The 20,218-nt window shown below is 52.6% G+C and overlaps 1 protein-coding gene across 6 annotated transcripts in view; it reads left to right on the top strand.

Annotated features, from left to right (window-relative positions):
- Nucleotides 1-666: 666 nt before the first annotated feature.
- Nucleotides 667-20,218, top strand: part of LOC123603947 (core histone macro-H2A.1) — a 79,239-nt gene continuing 59,687 nt past the window's right edge. For 2 of the 6 annotated variants that reach the window (XM_045489529.1, XM_045489516.1), the window contains exons 1-2: nucleotides 667-877; nucleotides 11,310-11,514. In XM_045489529.1, the coding sequence (XP_045345485.1) occupies nucleotides 11,343-11,514 (172 nt within the window). In that variant the 5' untranslated portion in view covers nucleotides 667-877; nucleotides 11,310-11,342. Of the gene's footprint in view, nucleotides 878-1,138; nucleotides 1,326-11,309; nucleotides 11,515-20,218 lie in introns of those variants that run through there. The other 4 variants (XM_045489493.1, XM_045489497.1, XM_045489507.1 and 1 more) reach the window with 4 other exon arrangements.

Below are 20,218 nucleotides of genomic sequence, written 5' to 3'. Positions count from 1 at the left end.
CCCAGTTTGAGTCCAATAGTGAACGTTGGCTGAATCAAAGTAGCTAACCGCTTCCATGCACAAAGCAGGTCCAGACTTCCGGGGGTCACTATAAAGAACCCCAGGTGAGCATGATGTGCAGTGGCTGGTCGTGGGGCAGGAAAAAGTTTGATGGGGGCTCGAACGGAAACACGGCGAACGTTCTCAGGTGCGCGGGAGGTTTGCATTGGTGGTGGAGGGAAAAGTGTTTGCTGGTAACAGCAATTGTGCCTCCCCCTCCCTGGCTTAACGAGAAGGCTTTTAGGGCTGAGTCAGCTACAGTCCCGTGCTCCATGCCAGGCACACAGTAGGCACTCAAGAAGTGTCGCTCGAGACCCACGGGCTGCGACGCGCGCCAGAGAAGCGCCTTTGCGAGGGACCAGACCCCTTCTGAGGACTTAGCTCAGGGCGCGCCCCGGCTCGCGGGGCCCGCCCTGCGTCGGGCGCCTAGCCTCGGGGCGGGGTGCCCGCGGGCAGGGCCTCGGGGCGGCCCGCGGACAGACGGACAGACGTCCCGGCTGCGGAGCGCCGAGGCCGCGGCGCGCGCAGCCGCGGGGCTGGGGTCAAGGCCGGGGCGCCCGGGTGGCGCGGGAGGGGTGGCCGGACGCGCGGGGACGGCATGGGATGTGACGAGCGGCGCGCTGTGCATTGTGGGAATCCCGGGGCCGCGGCGACTGGTTCCAGTTCACTCGGCAGCGGAGCCGGGCGGAGGGGGCGAGCGCGCGGCGCGCGGGCGGGAAGCGAGGAGGCGGGCGGGCGGGCCAGCGACGAGCGCGGAGAGAAAAGGCGCGAGCGGCCGAGAGGGCACGGGCCGGACACCTAGCTGCTGCCGCCGCCGCCGCCGCCGCCGAGCCGCCCCGTAAGTGCCGCGCGGGCCCCCTCGCCCCGCGCCCGGTCCCCGCCGCCGGGTCCGGCCACCGCGCGCTTCCGGCCGCGGGGGCCTGGGAGCGGCCGGGCCTGGCGCGCACAGGCGGCGCTCGGCCGGGCTCGGGTCGCCGCGCTCGGCGTGGCCCACGCGGGGCCTCGCGCGCGCACGGCGCCCTCCCAGGCCCTCCCCGCCCGGCCGCGCGGGATTCTCTTTGGTTTTGTTCAAACAGCGAACCCGGAAGCCAACTTCTCTCCAAACCGCGTCCTCCTGCCCGCGCCTGGGCGCTTTTGTGGGAAGGCGACAGTGCTGGCCCCTCCCCCGGCGACCCTTCCCGGGGCGGGCGGGCGGGCTAAGCTAGAGGCCCGGGGAGGCCCCGCGGCGCTGGCCGGCCAGCGTGGGCCTGGGCGACCGGGAGCTGCGGTGCTCGGAGTTGTACTTGGTGAGGGCCCCGCGGGCCCGCGAGTTGCCGGCCCCAGCACAATAAGTCGGGCCCGAGAGCCAGGTGGCCGTGGTGCAGGCGTCTGGCTCGCTCTCTGCGGGGAGGGGAGGGTTGGCGGCTGGGGGATACTTGTGGGATTGGAGCCAGGCAGGGCCGGGGAGGGGGTTGTCCAGGGACTGGCTGGAGAGGGGACGCGGGAACCCCCGCTGCCCTCGCTCATCTTCTGATCGGCCTTTTGTTTGCTTTGTGGTTGGGAGGTTTTTGTGTTTTCTTCCTTTCTTTTTTTCTTTCTTTCTTTCCTTTTTAAGGTAACTCCAGAAGGCTGTAGGCTTCCCGGTGGAGAAGGCCGGGAGGGAAGGGACTCGCTGGGGGTGGGGTGGAGTGGAGAGGTGAGTGCGCTGGATGCTGCAGGCGGTGTCACCTGACAACAGGTGTGCGGGGTGGCGCGCCCCGCCTCCACTCCTGCAGGGACCACGGATCACTCAAGGATCTGGTCGGCAGACTGGAAGGTTCTTTCAGACAAGATATTAGGAAAAATATTGCTGAGTTTGAAAGTGAGAAATGTCCGTACAATCAGCTAAGACAAACCTGGAATTCAACAATTACAATTACCGTGAAATCCTTGTAAGATTTTAACGACCCAATAAACAGCATATAAAAATAGACAATTAAGAGGGGCACTCCTGCTAGCTTCTCTTTTTCTTCCACCTTTGTGGTTTGAGGTTTTACCGTTAAAGAGGGGGCAAGGTGCTTTTTTCCAAGGCTTCCTGCCTCACAGACTAGGGGAATTTCAAGCAGCTTTAGGTTTGAATGGGAGACTCTAGTTGTAAGTTTGGTGGAATCCGCCTACTGCAGGGGCGCCTTTAGTGCCTTCAGGGGGGGTTACCGGCTCTGAAATGGCCACTCCCTGCTTGCAACTGGAATTAATACCCATCGTACAACAACTAGCTGACGTTGGGTAGCCGCATCTCTGTCTTGCACAAGAGGCTCTCCAGTGAAGATAAATATGCTTTTAAACCTTATATTTTTTTTCCTTTTTTAAAAGTTTTTTAAAATGTTTATTTATTTTTGAGAGAGAGAGCGTGAGTTGGGGAGGGGGAGAGAGAGAGGGAGACACAGAATCCGAAGCAGGCTCCATCCAGTCTCTAAGCTGCCAGCACAGAGCCTGATGTGGGGCTTGAACTCATGAACCATGAGATCATTACCTGAGCCAAAGTAGGATGCTCAACTGACTGAGCCACCCAGGGTCCTATAAACCTTTTTTTTTTTTTTTTTCTTAACAAAACAAACCAAAAACCCTCAGTCTTTAAATTCTTGCCCCCTATAGTTTTAGGTGGAGGGTGGGAAATCTCTTCATTCTTGTATTTTGTTTTAACCTGTCACCATTGTTAATGCTGATCCCTAAAGGCATTGGGGAGGTGGGAAGGGTTTAAGTGAAAATTATTTGAGGTAGGTAGGTCCTTTAGAATGAAGAGTAGTCTGGAACATCACATGTGACAGTCTAATATTGTCCTAAGTCACTAACGTGGTCTATACCAAAGGGCCCAGACACAGGGAATGGTACATCTCATTCTGCCATTTCTTCTGGTCCTGGTGACAACAGAACTCCAAGAGTCCTCATCCCTTCCCCACAGGAAGGCTTGGAGTACATGTTTTCTGGGATCTGCCTCCAATACCTTCAGAGCTAATGCTGCCCCCAGTCATTTAAAGGAGATTTATTTAAATAAACAAAAGTGCAAAGTCCAAGCTGATGAAGTCCAATAAGAGCCTATATGTGGTATTGATCAGAATTGCAGCAGCTTCTAGTTTTTGGTTTGATTGTGCCTTTGGATTTGTGTTGGGTTTTTCAGAGCCCCGTTCTTGGCACATGTGCTGGGAAGGAGCAGGGACGAGAGGGACCCCGCACCTATCCTGTGAGTCCTCCCCACGTTCTACAGTTTTAGAAGTACATTAGGTCCCACCCCAGCTCTTACAAGGGAGCCCAGATGGGTTCCAAAGAGTTGTATAGCTTGTTTTCTTGACTGGTGTCTTAAAGTCTTCCAGTAAATATTTCCTGAGAATCAGCTCTGAGTCAGGCACTGGGGACAAAAGCATGATCAAGAAGTGCTCAGTCCTTGTCCTTGGGAAACTGACACAAGGAGAAGACAGGCAAGGGGCTATTGTGAGTTTGGTGCAGAAGGCCACAGGAGCTCCCATAGTAACCCCCAGAAAGGTGACATAAGCGGAAGCAAGCCCTTACTGTACAGAAAGACCAAGTAGGAGTTGGCTGGGCAACGGAGGGCAGATGGAGACAAGTGTTCGAGGCCTGGGGAACCCCATGTGTCGAGTCTTAGAACAGTGAGAATAGAGGTCATGTGGGGGAACTGCCAGAGGCTCAGAATGGCTGGATCGTGGAGGGAACTCAGGTGAAGCTAGAAGAAGCCGTTGAAGGTTCTGAGCAGGAAAGAATCATGGCCAGATGTTTTTTATTGTTATTGTGAATGCTTCATGTATTCCACAAATACTGAATGGCTTCTGGATGGCAAGCCCAGCCAGCCAGGGTCCTGCCCTATTGAAGCTCACATTTAAAGTTTTCCTTTGATAACCTTCCATTGAAATTATTATCTTAATGTTTGGCACAACTTTTTTTTTTTTTTTTTTTCAACGTTTATTTTTGGGACAGAGAGAGACAGAGCATGAACGGGGGAGGGGCAGAGAGAGAGGGAGACACAGAATCAGAAACAGGCTCCAGGCTCTGAGCCATCAGCCCAGAGCCCGACGCGGGGCTCGAACTCACGGACCGCGAGATCGTGACCTGGCTGAAGTCGGACGCTTAACCGACTGCGCCACCCAGGCGCCCCAGGCACAACTTTTAAAAGAGAGAGGAGTGTGAATTAAAGTTTCCTTGTGAGGCAGGAAGACAGTGCTTTGCTATTGAAATGTCGTGCTGACTCCCCTAGCCTCTTGTAAACTCTTTCCTGAATAACACTTGGTTCGGGTTTCTGTTTGTTCCCCACCACTAAAAACCTAACACACGAGGAAGACACGTGTGCTGGAACAAAAAGTGCCATTTAGGATTTATTTATTATCTCAATTTGTCCTTTTCTCCTTGTTTGTAATCCCTTGGTTCACTGAGGGTGGACTGTAAGTTCTTTAATCCTCCGGCTCCCTTTATGATCTAGTGTTTTATGAATGGAGAGAGAGGTTTTCCCTGATTGGCTCGAGCACCAGAACAAGTCTCTGTTCTCGGCCAATCAGAACGCTGTTTCTGAACCCCAGCTCTGTGAGCGATACTTGTGTAGTAGATCCTCCTGCCTCTGGAGACCTGACAGCAGTGACACCGTTAATCATCTGGTATGGTAGGAGTAAATGGAAGAGAATGCTGTAAACAGGATTAGTGTCCTGTGCTTCAGAATTAAGTGTCTCAGGTTTGCTGTCATGATTGGACTTGATGGGAAGCTGACAAATGCATGTGGACACGTGGGCATTCATCCAGCTGCAGGGAGTGGATGGTGCAGTCCTCCCTCGGCGACAGCAACTGTAAGCGCTGATCGCTCAGGTTCCCTGTCCTCGGGTGCTTGGGATGGGGGCCGTGTGACTGCCAGCTCCACAGCAATTCTGGTCAACATTTCATTCGGTATCAATATGCACAAATTCATTGCTTAGGTAACAGAGGACCTCACAATCTCCAGTTCAGTTGGTTTTCTAAGTGCCCTGATTAAGAGTTTTCTGTGCTGTAGCCTTAGTGGAGGTCAGTCACTTACAGGTGTGAGAAAGGGAAGTATTTCCCTCCAGTCTCTTACTGAGCTAGTTGCCTGGCAAGAGGAGAGGTGGCTGGAGCCACAGAATTATTAGGGAGTGGGAAGGCCTCTGTGGGGCTCCCACCTCAGCCGTCAGGGCCGTTGTGGTGTTTCCTCCCTGGGAATCTCTAAGATGGCCCCACAAGCTCCCTGAACTTCAAGGGTCTGAGCTCCCACAGGGATCGGCCAGGACATTCATGTGTCCGTGAATGGTTTCAATGAAGGTCCCTGACTGCTGTCCCACTTGCCACATTTCTGAGTCCTGTGGCCTTTGGAAATGCTGTCCTCATCTTTGTCCAGAGAACTGTAAATGCATCCAACTAATTAGTCACCATTCAGCCAGCATTTGAGGGCCTACCAGGTACCAGGCAGGGCAGTGGGTTCCTGGAGGTACACTGGGGAGCAGACTGGTACGTCCCACCAAGACAGACAAGGAAATTGGCAGTGATGATACAGTATAGCAGCTGCTAAGGTTGGGGAGGTTGGCTTCAGGATATTTATATAAATTGGATGTTGAGTAGCAATCCAGTTGGAAGAAAGGGCTGGGAACTGCATTTGCAGAGCACTTTATATAAGATTGAGAAAAGCAATTGAACATATTAAAGAATGGTGTCAGGGTGAGGAACGTCACGAGGGATTTGTAGCTGGGCTCGGGCCACATGCAGGAATGTCCACTAAGGACTCCGGGAGCCGTTCAGCCTGGTGGAGCCCTCGTTGCTAGAAATAGGGAGAGGTGGGCGGGAGGTCAGTGGGGCCTTGTGCACAAGGCTGGAGTCTGGGCATAGGGCTGGCCCAAACCAGACTGTGACTGGCGGGCACAAGGCACCGCCACAGCAGGAACAGACACAGGGCTGGAGAGAGTGCTATCAACTGAGAGGGTGGTATGTGCCGAAGTGATGAAAGTGGTTTACAGGGCAGTATGGAGCCTGTTACAGTGCCCTGTTGGGGAAGAGTGCAACAGTGTGGTAGTAGGTAGGACAGCCCTTTGACCCTCTTTCCTCTGTGGCCCTTGTGGTAGTAAAGGGCTTGTCATTCTCGTGTCCATCTTACTCGTGGGATCCTCACAGCCAGGCCTCTCGCTAGTCCTGTGCCAAGAGGACAGATCAGGTGCCCCAGTCACAGCTCAGTTGTTGAGGAGCCGGTGGTCAGAGACCTGCCTATCACTCAAGCCTAGCTTGTCTCTGGGTAAGCCTTGGGTTTCTGCAAGCAAGGGTCATGTCTACTGTGATTGATTTATAGTTGGAGGAGTTGCAGAGGTAAAGACCACAGAGATCCCTTTGGGATCAACCACAGAGTCTTCATTTCCTGGCCCGATAACAGTCAAAAAAGCAGCTACGCTCATGTGTAGTGAGGTTGCCTGAGGCCGTGTCACTGTCTTCCAAGCACTTGGGGTCCTCCCTAGGGGTGAGGACTTCTGGTTTATTGAAGGGGGGGCTCTCCTGGATGATTAGCCCGGGAAGGAAGGACATTGCTTTGTCAGTCTGACAAGATAGTACAGCTGTTTCTTTCCTGAGCAATGTCCATGCCTTGAAGAGAAGCCGAGTGTGCAAGAAGCCACTTTCTTCTGTGACGTAGGACTGTCCATCTCTCAGAAGAGGCTGGATGCAGGGCATGGGTCAAACAGGGCCCAACAGGCTTTGGCTGGTTGCTCCCACCCTGGCTTCAGGGTCAGCTTTCAAGTTGGTTTGTTATAGGACAGAGACTGGCTGTTTTCTGAGCAAATAGCAAAAGGGCGTTTCTCAACCTCTCTTGCAATCACGTGTGGCCATGTGACCAAGTTCTAGTCGATGAATCATGGTCAGTAGTGGTATGCTCCGCCTCTGGGTGTGGCCCCCGAAGGCCTTCATGTGTTAGCATCCATGACCTCTTTCCTTCTGTGGTGACATCGGGAATTGTGCATTGAAGGATGGGGGGCGGGGTCTGGGTCCCTGAATCATGTGGAGAAGCACCAACCAATCATGGAAACCTACTTTGGACTTTCCATGAGAGAGAAATAAGCTATGGGGGCTTGTTTGTTATAGCAACTGGTGCTGTCCTTGCCAGTTCAAATACCCAACATTGGTTTTCGAGGAGGCGGCCTTTGTTCGTTGTTGTTGTTTTTATTGACTTACCTGAGCACCCACTCAGTGAGTTCTTGGCAGGCCCCATATATGCATGTTTTGTTCAGTTTTCCCACCAAATGTTTGAAGTCGATTCTACCTTCATCCCCGCTTGACTGATGATAAAATAAGCTCAGAGGGTAATATCGTATCACGTGCCCGAGGATGCATGGGTGGTAAGTGACAGAGCCACAACTTGAATGAGGTCAGTCTGACTTTGGAATTTGAGTTACGCGGCCTAGTGCTCAACAGCCACTTCAATCACGGCCGCTCTGTCCCCAACGTGGGTGCCCACATCTCCATAGACCCCTGAAGAGTAGTATGGTGCCGGCACATTCACAGGTTCATCTGGAGACTGCCCAGCCACAAGGTGATTTTCTCCAAGATGTTTTTAAAGTCCGTACACATGACTGGATGTCATGAAGCTGCATGGCTGACTCAGACGTCTTTCCAAGCTGTGGCTGCACATTGGGGACCTAGCTAGAAGTGCAGGGAATAAAAAAGGGGCACCTGGGGGCTCAGTCGGTTGAGCATCCGACTCGACTTGATTTCAGCTCGGGTCACGATCCCAGGGTCGTGGGACTGAGCCCCACGTGGGCTTCGTGCTGAGCGTGGAGCCTGCGTAAGATTCTCTCTCTCCCTCTGCCCCTCTTCCCCGCTCACTTGCATGTGCACACACTCTCTCTAAAATAAAAAAAGTGCAGGAAGAATGCGGGGAAGGGTGAGGAGCAGGAGCTGCAGGACCGCTCCCAGGGGAGGGGTGAAGACGGGGCTGCTTTATCAGGAGCCTGACTGAAAACTAGGTGTGAAGATGGTTTCCTCTCAGCATAATACCCCTTGAGGATCCATGACGTTTAAGGCCCTGCCTGGGACCCCGGGACTTAGGGATGAGCTGACCACAGTGCCTGGCATCAAGTAGCTTGCGGTTCGGCTGAGCTGGGCAGGCAGGCACACAGATACGTGCCAGGATATGTTCTCTGGGAACGTGAAGCAGTGAGCGATTCCAGTCCACGGCTGGGTCCGAGGACAGGGATCTCACGAGTGCCAGTGCAGCAGATTGGCACAAGGACAGAGGGTGTCACAGGCAGGAGAGACAGCCTGTGTAAAGACATTCTGGACACTGCATCCGAGGGCAGGAAACCAGTGGTGGCCTGGAGCATCGCCCCCAGGGGGAGGGGTGGCAGGAAGCGATGCTGCGGAAGTAGTTGAAGGATGCTGTTTGTGGCTGGCTCAGGGTGGTGAGGAACCAGCAAGGGAGCAGAGATCCCCTGGCATCCATGGAGAGAGACTAGTGCTGGGGAAGGTAGATGAGGAGTAGAGAGAGCTGAACCGAGGCAGGGAGGCTGAAGAGGAGGAAAGAGGCTTCGGCAGTTACGAGGTGGGTTCAACAGAGCTTGGCTAATGGCTGGGTGCTGGGAAAGTGGGCAGAGAGAATGGGCCCATGTTGACTTCCACTTAGGGGCTTCATGCACAAGGTTGTCACTGCTGGAGCTGAAAATTCCACAGGATTTGGAACAGGAAGGGATTCAAGGTGCCCATGGGATTGTCAAGTGGGTCCTAGCCACAGGCAGTCAGAACAGAGCTCTGGGGCTCTGTAGCTAGGTGTGCACTGGACTAGAGACCTGGGAGTCACTGTCCTGTCCATGTCCATGTCCACATCAAGACTCTTGGCTGGAGTGGAAGGAAGGCATCACTTTTAAAGAATGAGCATGTCTAGGGCCCATCAGGTCTCTGAATGCTAATGGCTCTTCCCTGGGGCAGGACGTTACTGATTCCCACAGAGGCAGCCCCAAACCTACCCAGACAGGTCTGCCTGGAGATAGGGCTGAAGCCTGTGCTCCAGTAAGAATGGGACTGAGCTGCATTCATCATCACTGACTGCAGGCCTCTCCTGCTGAAAGAGGGGAAATGTTCAGATCTGAAAACTCTGGGTCCAGAGGCATTGGGTTGGTCTGTGAAACACATTTGTGGTAAAGCAAATGACTGCTAGGAAACCCAGCGGCAGCTTTCCCTGCGAACACACACATGTACACGTGTACATATACCATTTCCTGCTCAGAGTGAGCATGTGCACCTGTTTGCAGGGAATGTCTCAAGATGGAGCTCATCACAGCAAGAAATGGAGCCATCTCATTGTTTCAGAGAAGCGCAGACCCTTCTGGGACTCTATTTTTAGCACTCAGTGATCCATTAACACTTGGTACCCCTTGATGAGAAATACAAGGTATTATCATAGTCGTCTTTAGTGCCCCTCCCCCTGCCACAACCCTCCAAACATCTCTTCAGAGCTGGGGCTTGAGCCACCTTCATTCTAAGTCAGAGGGCCCCCAAATTCTGCTCTCTGTTGTTTTGGCCATGGCTGTCAGGCACATGACTTGAGATATCTTAGGGGTCACACTAATGTTAGGTATGAACCGCAAGCATGTTCCGAATACAGGGTTGGGCATCAGAGTAACAAGGACTCCTAACTCCACTGGCATAGAGGCCTGGCCTGTTGGAGCTGGAGGCACCCACACAGCACGCAGCCTGATCTCAGTTTACCAGTAGATGGGAGACCTGCCCATTTGGTTAAATGATTGAGCATAAATGTCCTCTAAGACATGCTTGCCTCGTGCGGGAGAACAGGCTGAGAGGCCTGTTCACAGCTCCTCTCCCAGCACCCTCACTGCCTTTCATGATGATCATTTAAATGACTGTAGGGTTATTTCCTCTTTCTCTTCCCCTCTTCCCCACCAACTCTGGGAGGACAGCGACTTCATCTGCCTTGTGTACTACCGTCTCCATTTTCCAGCATCATTCCTAAAGTGGATGCATGAATGACCAGAATGCTTTTAGCAAACATCTGAGACCCTTGAGTGCTCTTAGCAAACATGCAGACCTCAGTGGTACTGTGCTAGGGGCCCAGCCAGGGGCAGCTCTCTGAAAGCGGGGGCTGTATGCACATCACTGCCATGGTGTGAAGTGCAAGGGAGCCCAGTGGATGGAGGGGCTGTACCCGAGCGCTCAGGGTAGGGATGGCAGAGAGCAGGAAGCAAGTGTGAGGAATAGAGAAGGTCTTGGCAAAAGGGCACAGCCACTGCAGGGGAGGGCACTTGAAGGGAACTGTGTGTGACCCCCACCCCTGCCCCGTGTCCGAGTTTGGACCCCAGGAGGTATGGGGTGAAGCTGGATGGATGTGCCAGGCCTAGATTTCTAGGGCATCGCATGACAGGCCCAGGATCTTGATTTGACCTCAGGAACTGTGGCAGCCAGAGAATGCTTTAACACCGGGCCGTCGAGTACTCGGATTCGTATGCACCACCATCAGAGGGCTGGTGGATTGGAGAGTAGGGCGAGTAGTGGGGAGATCTCTTCAGGACATATTTGCGATCATTTGGTTAGAGACAACCTGGATCCAGTCACAGTTGGGGTGGAGAGGAGAGGACCCTCCGTGAGGTGTTGAAAAGGGGGCATCCTCTGGACTGCGTGGCATTTTGGATGTGGATTGGGAGGAGGATCAGGGTAAGAAAAGCCCTTCTCCCTCTTCTCTAAGGACAGGCCCAGCTAGCGGACTGGGCATGTTCTGAGGGCCTGTGATTGCAGCCTGACTATCTGCTGGACTCCTGTGAGCTGCCATTGCCCCTCACGGGGAAAGGGTCACGAGGTAGAGATGCTGCTTCCATCAGGCGACCTAGGTGTCAGGCTTTACGTCTTTATTCCAGGGGAAGGTGACATCGTTTGCTTTTTTTCCACGAAGACTTCAGCAAATTTATCAGCCCTGGTCTCAAGTGTATGAAAATGCAATTATTAAACAAGCATATTGGACGTAGCCAAGAAATCCCATTTTCTTTTATACCACGTGGCATAAAGGCAGGGTACTTAAGAGCACTCATTGTCAGAGTAACGTTTAAATGTAAGTGGCCGATAAAATTGATGTCGTGGTATAAAATGTGAAAAGTGTAGCCAATCTCTTCTTAGGGGCCAGAGTGCGCCAACCAAGTACACGAACTGGGCCCGGAGGACTCAGTGGCCGCGAGGAGTGGCCTTTCTTGTAGGGGCCGGAGACTGTGGGGAAGAGGGGTGCACTGCCCCCATGATCCTGACGGCTGTGCCTCTTGCCTCCACAGTGTGTTTACTGACTCACCTCCAGGGCCGCCGCCATGTCGAGCCGGGGTGGGAAGAAGAAATCCACCAAGACCTCCCGGTCCGCCAAGGCGGGAGTCATCTTCCCCGTGGGGCGGATGCTGCGGTACATCAAGAAAGGCCACCCCAAGTACAGGATTGGAGTGGGGGCACCCGTGTACATGGCTGCTGTCCTGGAGTATCTGACAGGTGAGTGTGCCCGGGTCCACCGAGGAAGGGCTCCTCTGTGCTCACAGAGTGGCTGTTCTGACACTTGCCCAGGACTGATGGGACCTGCCTGCTTCCTTTTATTTTGGAACTTTTCAAACCCCCGGAAGACTCGTAAGAGTAGTACAATGAACATTTTCACCTAGGTGTCCCGGTTGTTAACATTTTGGCCCCTTTGCCTTTTCTCCCCCCCACCTTGTGTGTGTACGTGAACATGCATGTGTGCACACGTTTGTACCTTGATTTTTGGCTGTTACACAGTCCATGTGGAAATTTCCTTAATTGTCCCCAAAACGTCCTCTATAATTTTGTCTGGTTGTCTTTCCTGACCCAGGATCCATTTCAAGATCACACATTTCCTTTGGTTGTTGGGTTTCTTTCGTCCTATTGAAGCTGAAACCATTCCCCAGTTTTCGTGACATGGACATTTTTGAAGAGTGCCGGCCAGCTGTGTTGCAGAATGACCTTCAGCCTGGGCTGGTCTCAGGCTTGGATTCGAGTTAAACATTTTGGTAGGGGGATTGCCTAAGTGGCATTGAGGCCTTGCCTGGTATCACGCCGGGAGGCGCCTGATGTAGATTCGTCCTGCCATTGGTGATTCCGTTTGGTCATTTGGTTAAGGTGGTGTCTAATGGACTTCTGTACCTCCTGAGTCACAGTCTTCACCTGATGGCTTTGGCATCACTTGATGATCTTCCCTGAATCCGTTATAACTGTAGTGGTTATAAAAGAGTGATTTTTCTATTTCTGTCATTTCTGTTACATTTATCAGTTGGCACTCTTCAGTAATGAACTTACTTTCCTTCTGCCCTTCCTCTCTATTTCTTGTACTCTCAGTGTTGCTTCATGGACTTCGTTGGTTTAGTGGGTAATACACTATCCTTTCATTGCTCTGTATGGTGTTCACCTTGTCCCACATTTGACCTTCAAGCTGGTTCTGCTGTGCTTTGCAGCGGCCTCTTCCATTCTTACACATCTTCTTGCCTTTTCACACAATGAGATGTTCTGGACTCACCCTGAATTTTCCCAGCACCGGTCTTGGAATCAGCTCTCTCTCTGGTGGCAGGGGGCGGGGGGGGGGGGGGGGGGAGGGAGAGAAGGGGTGGTTCTTTTCCCAGAAATAATCTTACTGGTCTTACTGGTGGCTCCATGGCAATTGTGGGAAGCTGGCTGGGCAGGGATGTCACCCCCATTTTTAGTGATGACAAAACCCGCCTTAAAGCATAAGAGAGCTTGCATAGGGTCGCATATAGCCAGTGAGGAGTTGGGACGGGACATAGATCCTGCTGGCCTGTTGTAACGCTTTTACCACTTACTGTTCCATACACAGTCAGGGTAGCTGGCAGGAAGGGCACCCTTGATTCTTGCAGCCAGCCCTCCTCCAGCCAGACGAGGAGACTCAGCAAGACAAGGTTTCCTCTTCCGAAGTGGTAAGAGGAAGCAGAAGAGCTGGGTTACCTCTTGCTCTCCCTGGTCTCTCATTAAGGCAAGAGTGAGGGTTCTTCCATAAAGAACATGGTCCTGAGGGATATGGTGTCTTTGTTCTTTTGAGAGCACCTAGGCAGGAAAAGACATGGGTGTATTACAGTTGGGAGGCATCTGTACTTCTGGGGCATTTAACCCTTGGCTCCTTAGAGACTCTTTTAGGTGGCATGCCTGGCAGCATGCGCTAGTCGTGATTCTTCTCTTCTGTAGATCAGGAAACAGAGGACTGGAGCTCGTGACGCAGGCAGGAAAACCATGTATAACGTTGGCAGTCAGGGCCGAAGTTACTAGACAGGAAGTAGAGGACATTTCTAATTCTGGCTTGGCGGTTATATATGCTCTGTGACCTAGAGTGATTCACTTAACCTGTGTGGACCCCAGTTCCCCTACACCTCAAAATGTTGATAACAGCCCATGTCCCACCAGCTTCAGGCTGCTGTGACAGCCGCAGGTCTTTGTGTGAGCACAACGGGAAAGCTCATGTGCTGGGCGTACCCAGCTAGGCCACGATTCCTGGTGCCCGAATGCCATGATGTCCCTGTCACGGGGATGTCCACAGACACTACCGGTAGGTCAAGTACAACATCAGTTTCGTGTCTTCCGTCAAGCTTCTACCATTTAGTTTGCTGGGGGGGAGACCGTTGCTCCGGCATATCTGAGGCAGTTACTATGTGTGCCACGCAGAAAATCTAGTCGTCTTTGGTTGCCTGGCTGGCTCTGGAACTGAGCACAGTGCTCATGAGTTTGAGGCCAGTGGGTCCATTCTCATGGGGCCAGAGACCCTGACTCTGTTTGCACCCACAGCATTATGCCTTTCCCGCCCCTGCTCTCGTGGGTGTGTGGGAGTGGTCACAGAGGGGTGTGGGAATGGTCAGGACAGCCCATCACTAGGGCTAGAAAGTAGCTCAAGGCAAATCTTTACTCAGGCAGCAGCCTTGTTAACCCCTGTGTATTAAACATCATACATATTTTTAAGTTTTACCAAGTCTTTCCAGGAGAGCTACAGTTAGCTGAATCTGAGCCACTTTTTGCTGCCCTCACATACTGCTGAGTCATTGGCTTGACCGTTGCCTTATGCCTGCCCCCAGCACGGTGCCTGGCCTACGTGACAGACACCTCGGGAGACATCCTGAGCCATCAGTCACTTTTGTGGTTACTTGAGTCCTGTTCCCTGATGGGAGAGTAGCTGAGCTCTGGGGCGCTATCCAGTGAAAACACTGCTCCGTTCTGCCCCTCAGAACAGTGCTGCATGCCCACACTGACTGACCAGCCCTAAGCTCCCTGGGCTGGGATGTGGGAGCATGTGGGTATTTGGAAGTTCTGAGCATCTGCCCAGTCACAGCTTTGGTTTTGATCCATGAGTGAGAAGGGAAGGTGGGACAAGCCTGCTTTCTGTCCCGCTCTTTGATTTTATTTCCCCGAAGACACTTTCTGGTTTGTTCCACACACTTACTGAGCACCTGCTGTGTACCAGTCACCATGCTAGGCCCTGTATGAGAACACAGGAATGACTGGGGCCTGTTCTGTGGGGCTCATGGTCTAGTCTGGGAGAAAGAACCAACCACACCAGATGGTTACTGCCTGTGATAGATGCCACAGAGAGCGTAAATAGGCCAAAGCGGGGCCGGGCTAACTGGGGGCCTGGAGATGAACTGGCTCGGAAGGCTTCTCTGAGGAGATCTCAGCTGAGACCTGGAGAAAGCTGTGTGGCCAGCCGGCCCTGTGAGAGCTGGGAGAGGCGCAGTGCCACTCACTCAACTGTACTCCGTGTGCCTGCTGGGTGCCAGGCTCATCCCAGAGCTTGGGGAAGACAGGGAAAGAGCGAGAAGCCCGAGCAGCAGCCTTCGAACAGCTCAGGGCCTAGACAAGGATGTGGCGCAGACATCATGCTCTAACACCAGGCATGTGAAGCGAGCACCACTCACTCAGCAGGTCCTCACCGAACTTGCATCTGGCCCAGGGATCGAATCCAGAGCAAGACCTTTCTTCACCCCTCAGAGCTGCCTGTCCGAGTCCGGCCCAGGCAAGCAAAAGGCGGTGATGCTGCAGAACTGTACGTGCTGCTGGTAGCTGGAGAGGCTTGTGGAAGGATTATGTTCTCTGCACGACCCAGACTCTTACAGGTGGTACACACAGTTGCAGGCACGGTGATGGCGGAGTGCCCCATGGTACCCTTGCACATGGCTGGGCTAGGCCTCCTGCCTTCAGCAGGCCTCAGTGGAGAGATGAGGGGTCTGAGAGGGCTTGCTAAGAGGACTGCTGAGCTACAGGGCCCTGGTGGGACTAGGTGGCTGTGGAGCAGGGAGCTGACGTCTCCTTGGTAGCTGGCCCTGGGGACCATGTGGGACGCCACAGTGTTCATTAGACATCAGGAAGAGGCAGTGGAGCTGGACGGATAAGATGTGGACCCAGGTGCCAGAGCCGCCCTTTCATTACTATGGCCCCAGACAAGTCGCTCACATTTCTGAGCTGTGGTTTGGTTATCTGTACAATGGGGTTGTGGGGAGTGTCTCCCAGAGTTCTAGAAGCTGCAGTGAGAGGATGCAGGGGAAGTGCTCTTCCCACGCCCTCACCGTGTAAGTGCCCAAATCTCACGTTAGCATTTGAGAGAGGAGGAAGTCCCTGGTACTCCTGCTCTGGCTGCTGAGGTGACTTTCCTTAGGGCTGGTGATGGGGCCTGTCACCACCCGCTCATGCGTGTTATCCTGCAACTCGCCAGAAGCCACCAGGCCTCACCAGACGCCCGCAGAATGCCCTGGCAGCTTCAGGCCCTACTCTCTCTGCTCTGTTTCAAGTGGCACTGGATTCCTCCTCCTGAAGCCTGTACTGGCCTCACCACCAACATGTCCTGTTACCGAACTCTTCTGTCTGATGTTGGAGGCCACTTCTGACTGAGCGTCTGGCACATGCATGGAAATCTTCTTGGAAGATTTCTTAGTTAGCCAGGAGCTGAGCATGCCAGAGCTGAGGCCAGACCACCGTTAAGAGAGCCTGAACCAGGGTGCCTTGGGTTGAGCCAAGTCATGATCTTGCAGCCCGTGAATTTGAACCCTCCGTTATGCTCTGTGCTGACAGCTCAGGGCCTGGAGCCTGCTTCAGGTTCTCTGTCTCCCTCTGTCTCTGCCCCTCCTCTGCTTATACTCTCTCTCTCTCTCTCCCAAAAATGAATACATGTTTAAAAAAAAAAAGTGTCTGAACCACCAGCAGCCCTTCAGACAGGGGACCGTCAGAGCCCAGTGACACCCCACCACCATCCTCCCACCCCCGCCATGCAGAGCGTGTTTTCAGTGGTGAGGGACCACATAGGTTCTGCTTCGTACAGTCTGCTCCCGGCTGGGGTAGATGTGGGAGGAGGTTGTAGCTTTGCATCTTGCTCTGAAAAGTGAAGCAGGCCTCTCTTTGTCCTCTTGGGTCCAGAGCCCAATCATCTGCTGCACTTAAAAGGAAAAAGGCAACACTTGGAACCAGCTTAGTCGTGGCAGCCAGATAGCTCCTTCCCCAGATCCAGCTTCCCTGCTGGCCTCTTCCTGGAGTTCTCCCCAAGCAGTGTGACACTGTCCACTTGTCTTCTCAGTGTGGAGGACTATCTGGGCCTCCCTCCATTCTCCACCAGGGGAGTATAGCAGCCCGTATTGCTCTTGGGGCTCTGTGAGGATTGACACTGCATCTAAAGTGTTTAGCCAGCTTTTTTAGTAACCTCTCAATACATGGTAGATGGAAGTAAGTGTTACTGCATGGAAACTGAGGCAGTCAGGGCAGCCCCAGTCCATTCATTGTCTTTGCCCCCATGGTACTGTGGTACTTCTCCCTTAAATGATATGTAAGGGAAAAGGGAACCCGACTTTAATCAGTTCAGAAGCTTCTGGAATCTCTCCTCTGTGCCCAGCATAGCACTACTGGAAGGTATAGGAGATGTGAAATGAGAACTATATGGCGTGGCTTTTGTCCCAGTGACCTTTCCATTGATGATGGGGATCCCCAAGCCCAGAGACCAATAAGGGAATAGGGCAAACAGGGTGGGGGGGATAAGTTAAAGGTGCTTGAGTCCCACAGTTGGGGGTGGAGGGTGGTGGGAAATGAACAGTGTGTGGTAGAGCAAAGAGCAAGCACCCTTATGATTTGATGGTCTTGAGTCATGGGTCAAGGTCCTGTGGGTCAGCATTGTTCAAACAGTGCTCAGCAGAACCTACGTATCTGGTGAAATTCGAGAGGTATTCCACCAAAAAAACCACGGCCGTATGACTGAGGTCAGAAGATGGCTAGATTCACATCCTCTCTTTTGAGGTGGATTTATGAATAACCTCGACAATTTTCTCAGTAAAGGAATTTGTTTTAGTTTGGGAACCAGCAAGAAATAGCTTTCTTTATAGCAAGACTCTTTAGAGCCTTTAACATGTTGGTGTCACTGTGAATCCCCATGGGAAGGAGCTGTGCTACGTAGTGGTTCCCAGACTTTTATCACAGAAGTCTTTAAGGAACACCTTTAAACACCTTGCACAGTACAGTGTAGGGAACACTGGTGTGGCTTTAGCCCATGACAGATGGCACTATAGGGAAGGCTCAGTGAGGAAACAAAATCGAAAGCTGTCATGAAGAACCAGCTTTGGTTTGTTGTGGCATTGAGGCAGGAAGCTTGGCTGATACATAAGGAGACCTTGGGTCTTCCTCTTCCATACAGGGCCCAACCCATAGAAGGTGCCTGAACATTTGCTAGGTGAGGTGGTATCTTGGGAAGCCCTTAGCACTTACTTTGCTAAGCTGAGTTGCTCACATATTGACCCGGAGATGGCCTATCATACCCCAGGCTCTGTGCCAGACACTGAGGTCCAAGACAAAAGTCTCTGCCCAAGGAACTTACTTCCTGGAAGGGAAGTGCCTTTGGAGCCATTTTATCCAACCCTTGAGCAAAGAACAGGCCTGGTTCCTGTTCATCAAATCCAAAAAGATGTGCGATGACATCTTTTCCTTTTTTGGGGGGTGGGGGGGCAGAAACCCTGTCACGTGTCCTGAGCACAAACCTTACTCTACCAACTTCCCTCCTAGTACTTAAGCTTGTTTGCAGAAATTCAGTGCACTCCCAGAGGGTTTCTCTGAGAAAGATGTCAAGCCCTGGCAGCCAGCTCTCAAGACTGAATGCTGACACCTTGTGATAGATATAGACTCTCCCAAGGTAGCTATGGGAGCAGCCTGCTGGTATGGGTCCCTAAATTGTGGTCCATTTAAAAACCCAGCACCAGGGGCACCTGGGTGGCTCAGTCGGGTTAAGCGTCCGACTTCGGCTCGGGTCACGATCTCACGGTCCGGGAGTTCAAGCCCCGCGTCGGGCTCTGTGCTGACAGCTCAGAGCCTGGAGCCTGCTTCAGATTCTGTGTCTCCCTCTCTCTCTGACCCTCCCCTGTTCATGCTCTGTCTCTCTCTGTCTCAAAAATAAATAAACATTAAAAAAAATTTTTTTTTAATAAAATAAAAAAAAATAAAATAAAAGCCCAGCACCATAGGACTGCATTTCCACCTCTCACAAGGTAAGGCTATAGCTAGAATTTTTTTTTCCTGTCTTCTTTGGATCTAAACTACAAAATGATGACCTCTGGAGTTTTATATTTCTAAACCCCACTCCTGCCATTTTCCCAAGCCCTGCCACTCTCAGTGCCCATGTTTCAGCCTTGGTCTTCCCTCTCCTGTCTCTTGTTGGGGACCAGAGCCTCCCTGTCTTCTAATCAGTACCTGGAATCTTCTCCCCATAGATGCTCCAGTCAGAAGCTGCCGTGGTGAAGTTTACAGGGCCAGCTCCTGGCCTGGGGAACAAGCAGGGTCCCCTGGGTGACCTTATGGCCACTTTGCAGACTAGCTGAGTCTCAGCCCTTGTGCCTAACCACATCCTACAATAAAACCCTAAGGGAAAGGGGTGACTCTTGCGAATATACCTTGCTGTCTGGTTTGGCTGATGAAATGATCATCCTTATCCCAAGTTTCAGCTTGCTTCATTTCTGATCTGTAACTGGGTCAGATGCTGGGTATCTCTCCTGTGTTAGGGGCTGGGTTGCACTCCGTCCCCGCCCTGTCTCCTCTCAGTGCAGGAGGGGGAACCCTCCCTTTCAGCAGCCCGTCCTGTTACACGGATACTCGGTTCAGCAAACACCTATCAGACTTGGTGCTTCTGGCCTAGGAAAGAAAGGATCTGACAAGCTTGGCAGATTGAGGTATGCAGAGGCTGCCCTTGGCTCCATCACTTACCTGGCCTCTTTACCACTTTCCTATCCAGGACACCCGAGTGTGTCCTGTTACTCCTGCAGCTAAAAATAGGGCAGGAACAAGAGGACAGTCAGGCTGGCTCCTTGATGCTCTGAGGCCCCCCCAAATTCCTCCTGAGTCTCTTGCTTGTCTGCCTGACCACTCCTACCTTAGACTAACACTTCAGGCCAGAACCCAGCTAACTCTTGCTGGCACCGTCTTGGGCATTCATGCTGCCCTCAGACTCTCACCACCCCACAGTGCTCATTCTTCTGCAAAGCCCTTTGCCAGTTTTATTCTCCTGAACACACACACACACACACACACACACACACACACACACACACACACGAAAGGGAAGAGATTTAATGAGCCAGAGGGCTGCGACTAGAATGAAGCTGGAACACTGGAGTTGAGACTAGTGCACTGGACACCCATTGTGTGCAGACCATAGTTAAATTCATATTCCCATTTTGGGTGATATGAGCAGTTTGTGTTTAAAAATGTAAGAATATAGGGGCACCTGGGTGGCCCAGTCAGTTAAGCATCCGACCTCCATTGAGGTCATGATCTCGCGGTTCGTGGGTTCAAGCCCCGCGTCGGGCTCTGTGCTGACAGCTCGGAGCCTGGAGCCTACTTTGGATTCTGTGTCTCCCTTTCTCTCTGCCCCTCCCCCAATTGCACTCTGTCTCTCTCTTTCTCAAAAATAAATAAATATTACAAAACACATATTTTTTTTTTTTTTAATTTTTTTTTCAACGTTTATTCATTTTTGGGACAGAGAGAGATAGAGCATGAACGGGGGAGGGGCAGAGAGAGAGGGAGACACAGAATCGGAAACAGGCTCCAGGCTCTGAGCCAACAGCCCAGAGCCCGACACGGGGCTCGAACTCACGGACCGCGAGATCGTGACCTGGCTGAAGTCGGACGCCTAACCGACTGCGCCACCCAGGCGCCCCAAAACACATAT

This window comes from Leopardus geoffroyi, chromosome A1 (genome assembly GCF_018350155.1).
Source record: "Leopardus geoffroyi isolate Oge1 chromosome A1, O.geoffroyi_Oge1_pat1.0, whole genome shotgun sequence".
Lineage (NCBI taxonomy): Eukaryota > Metazoa > Chordata > Mammalia > Carnivora > Felidae > Leopardus > Leopardus geoffroyi.
The sequence above is the reverse complement of the archived record's forward strand: the minus strand, read 5'-3'. Positions and strand labels throughout refer to the sequence as shown.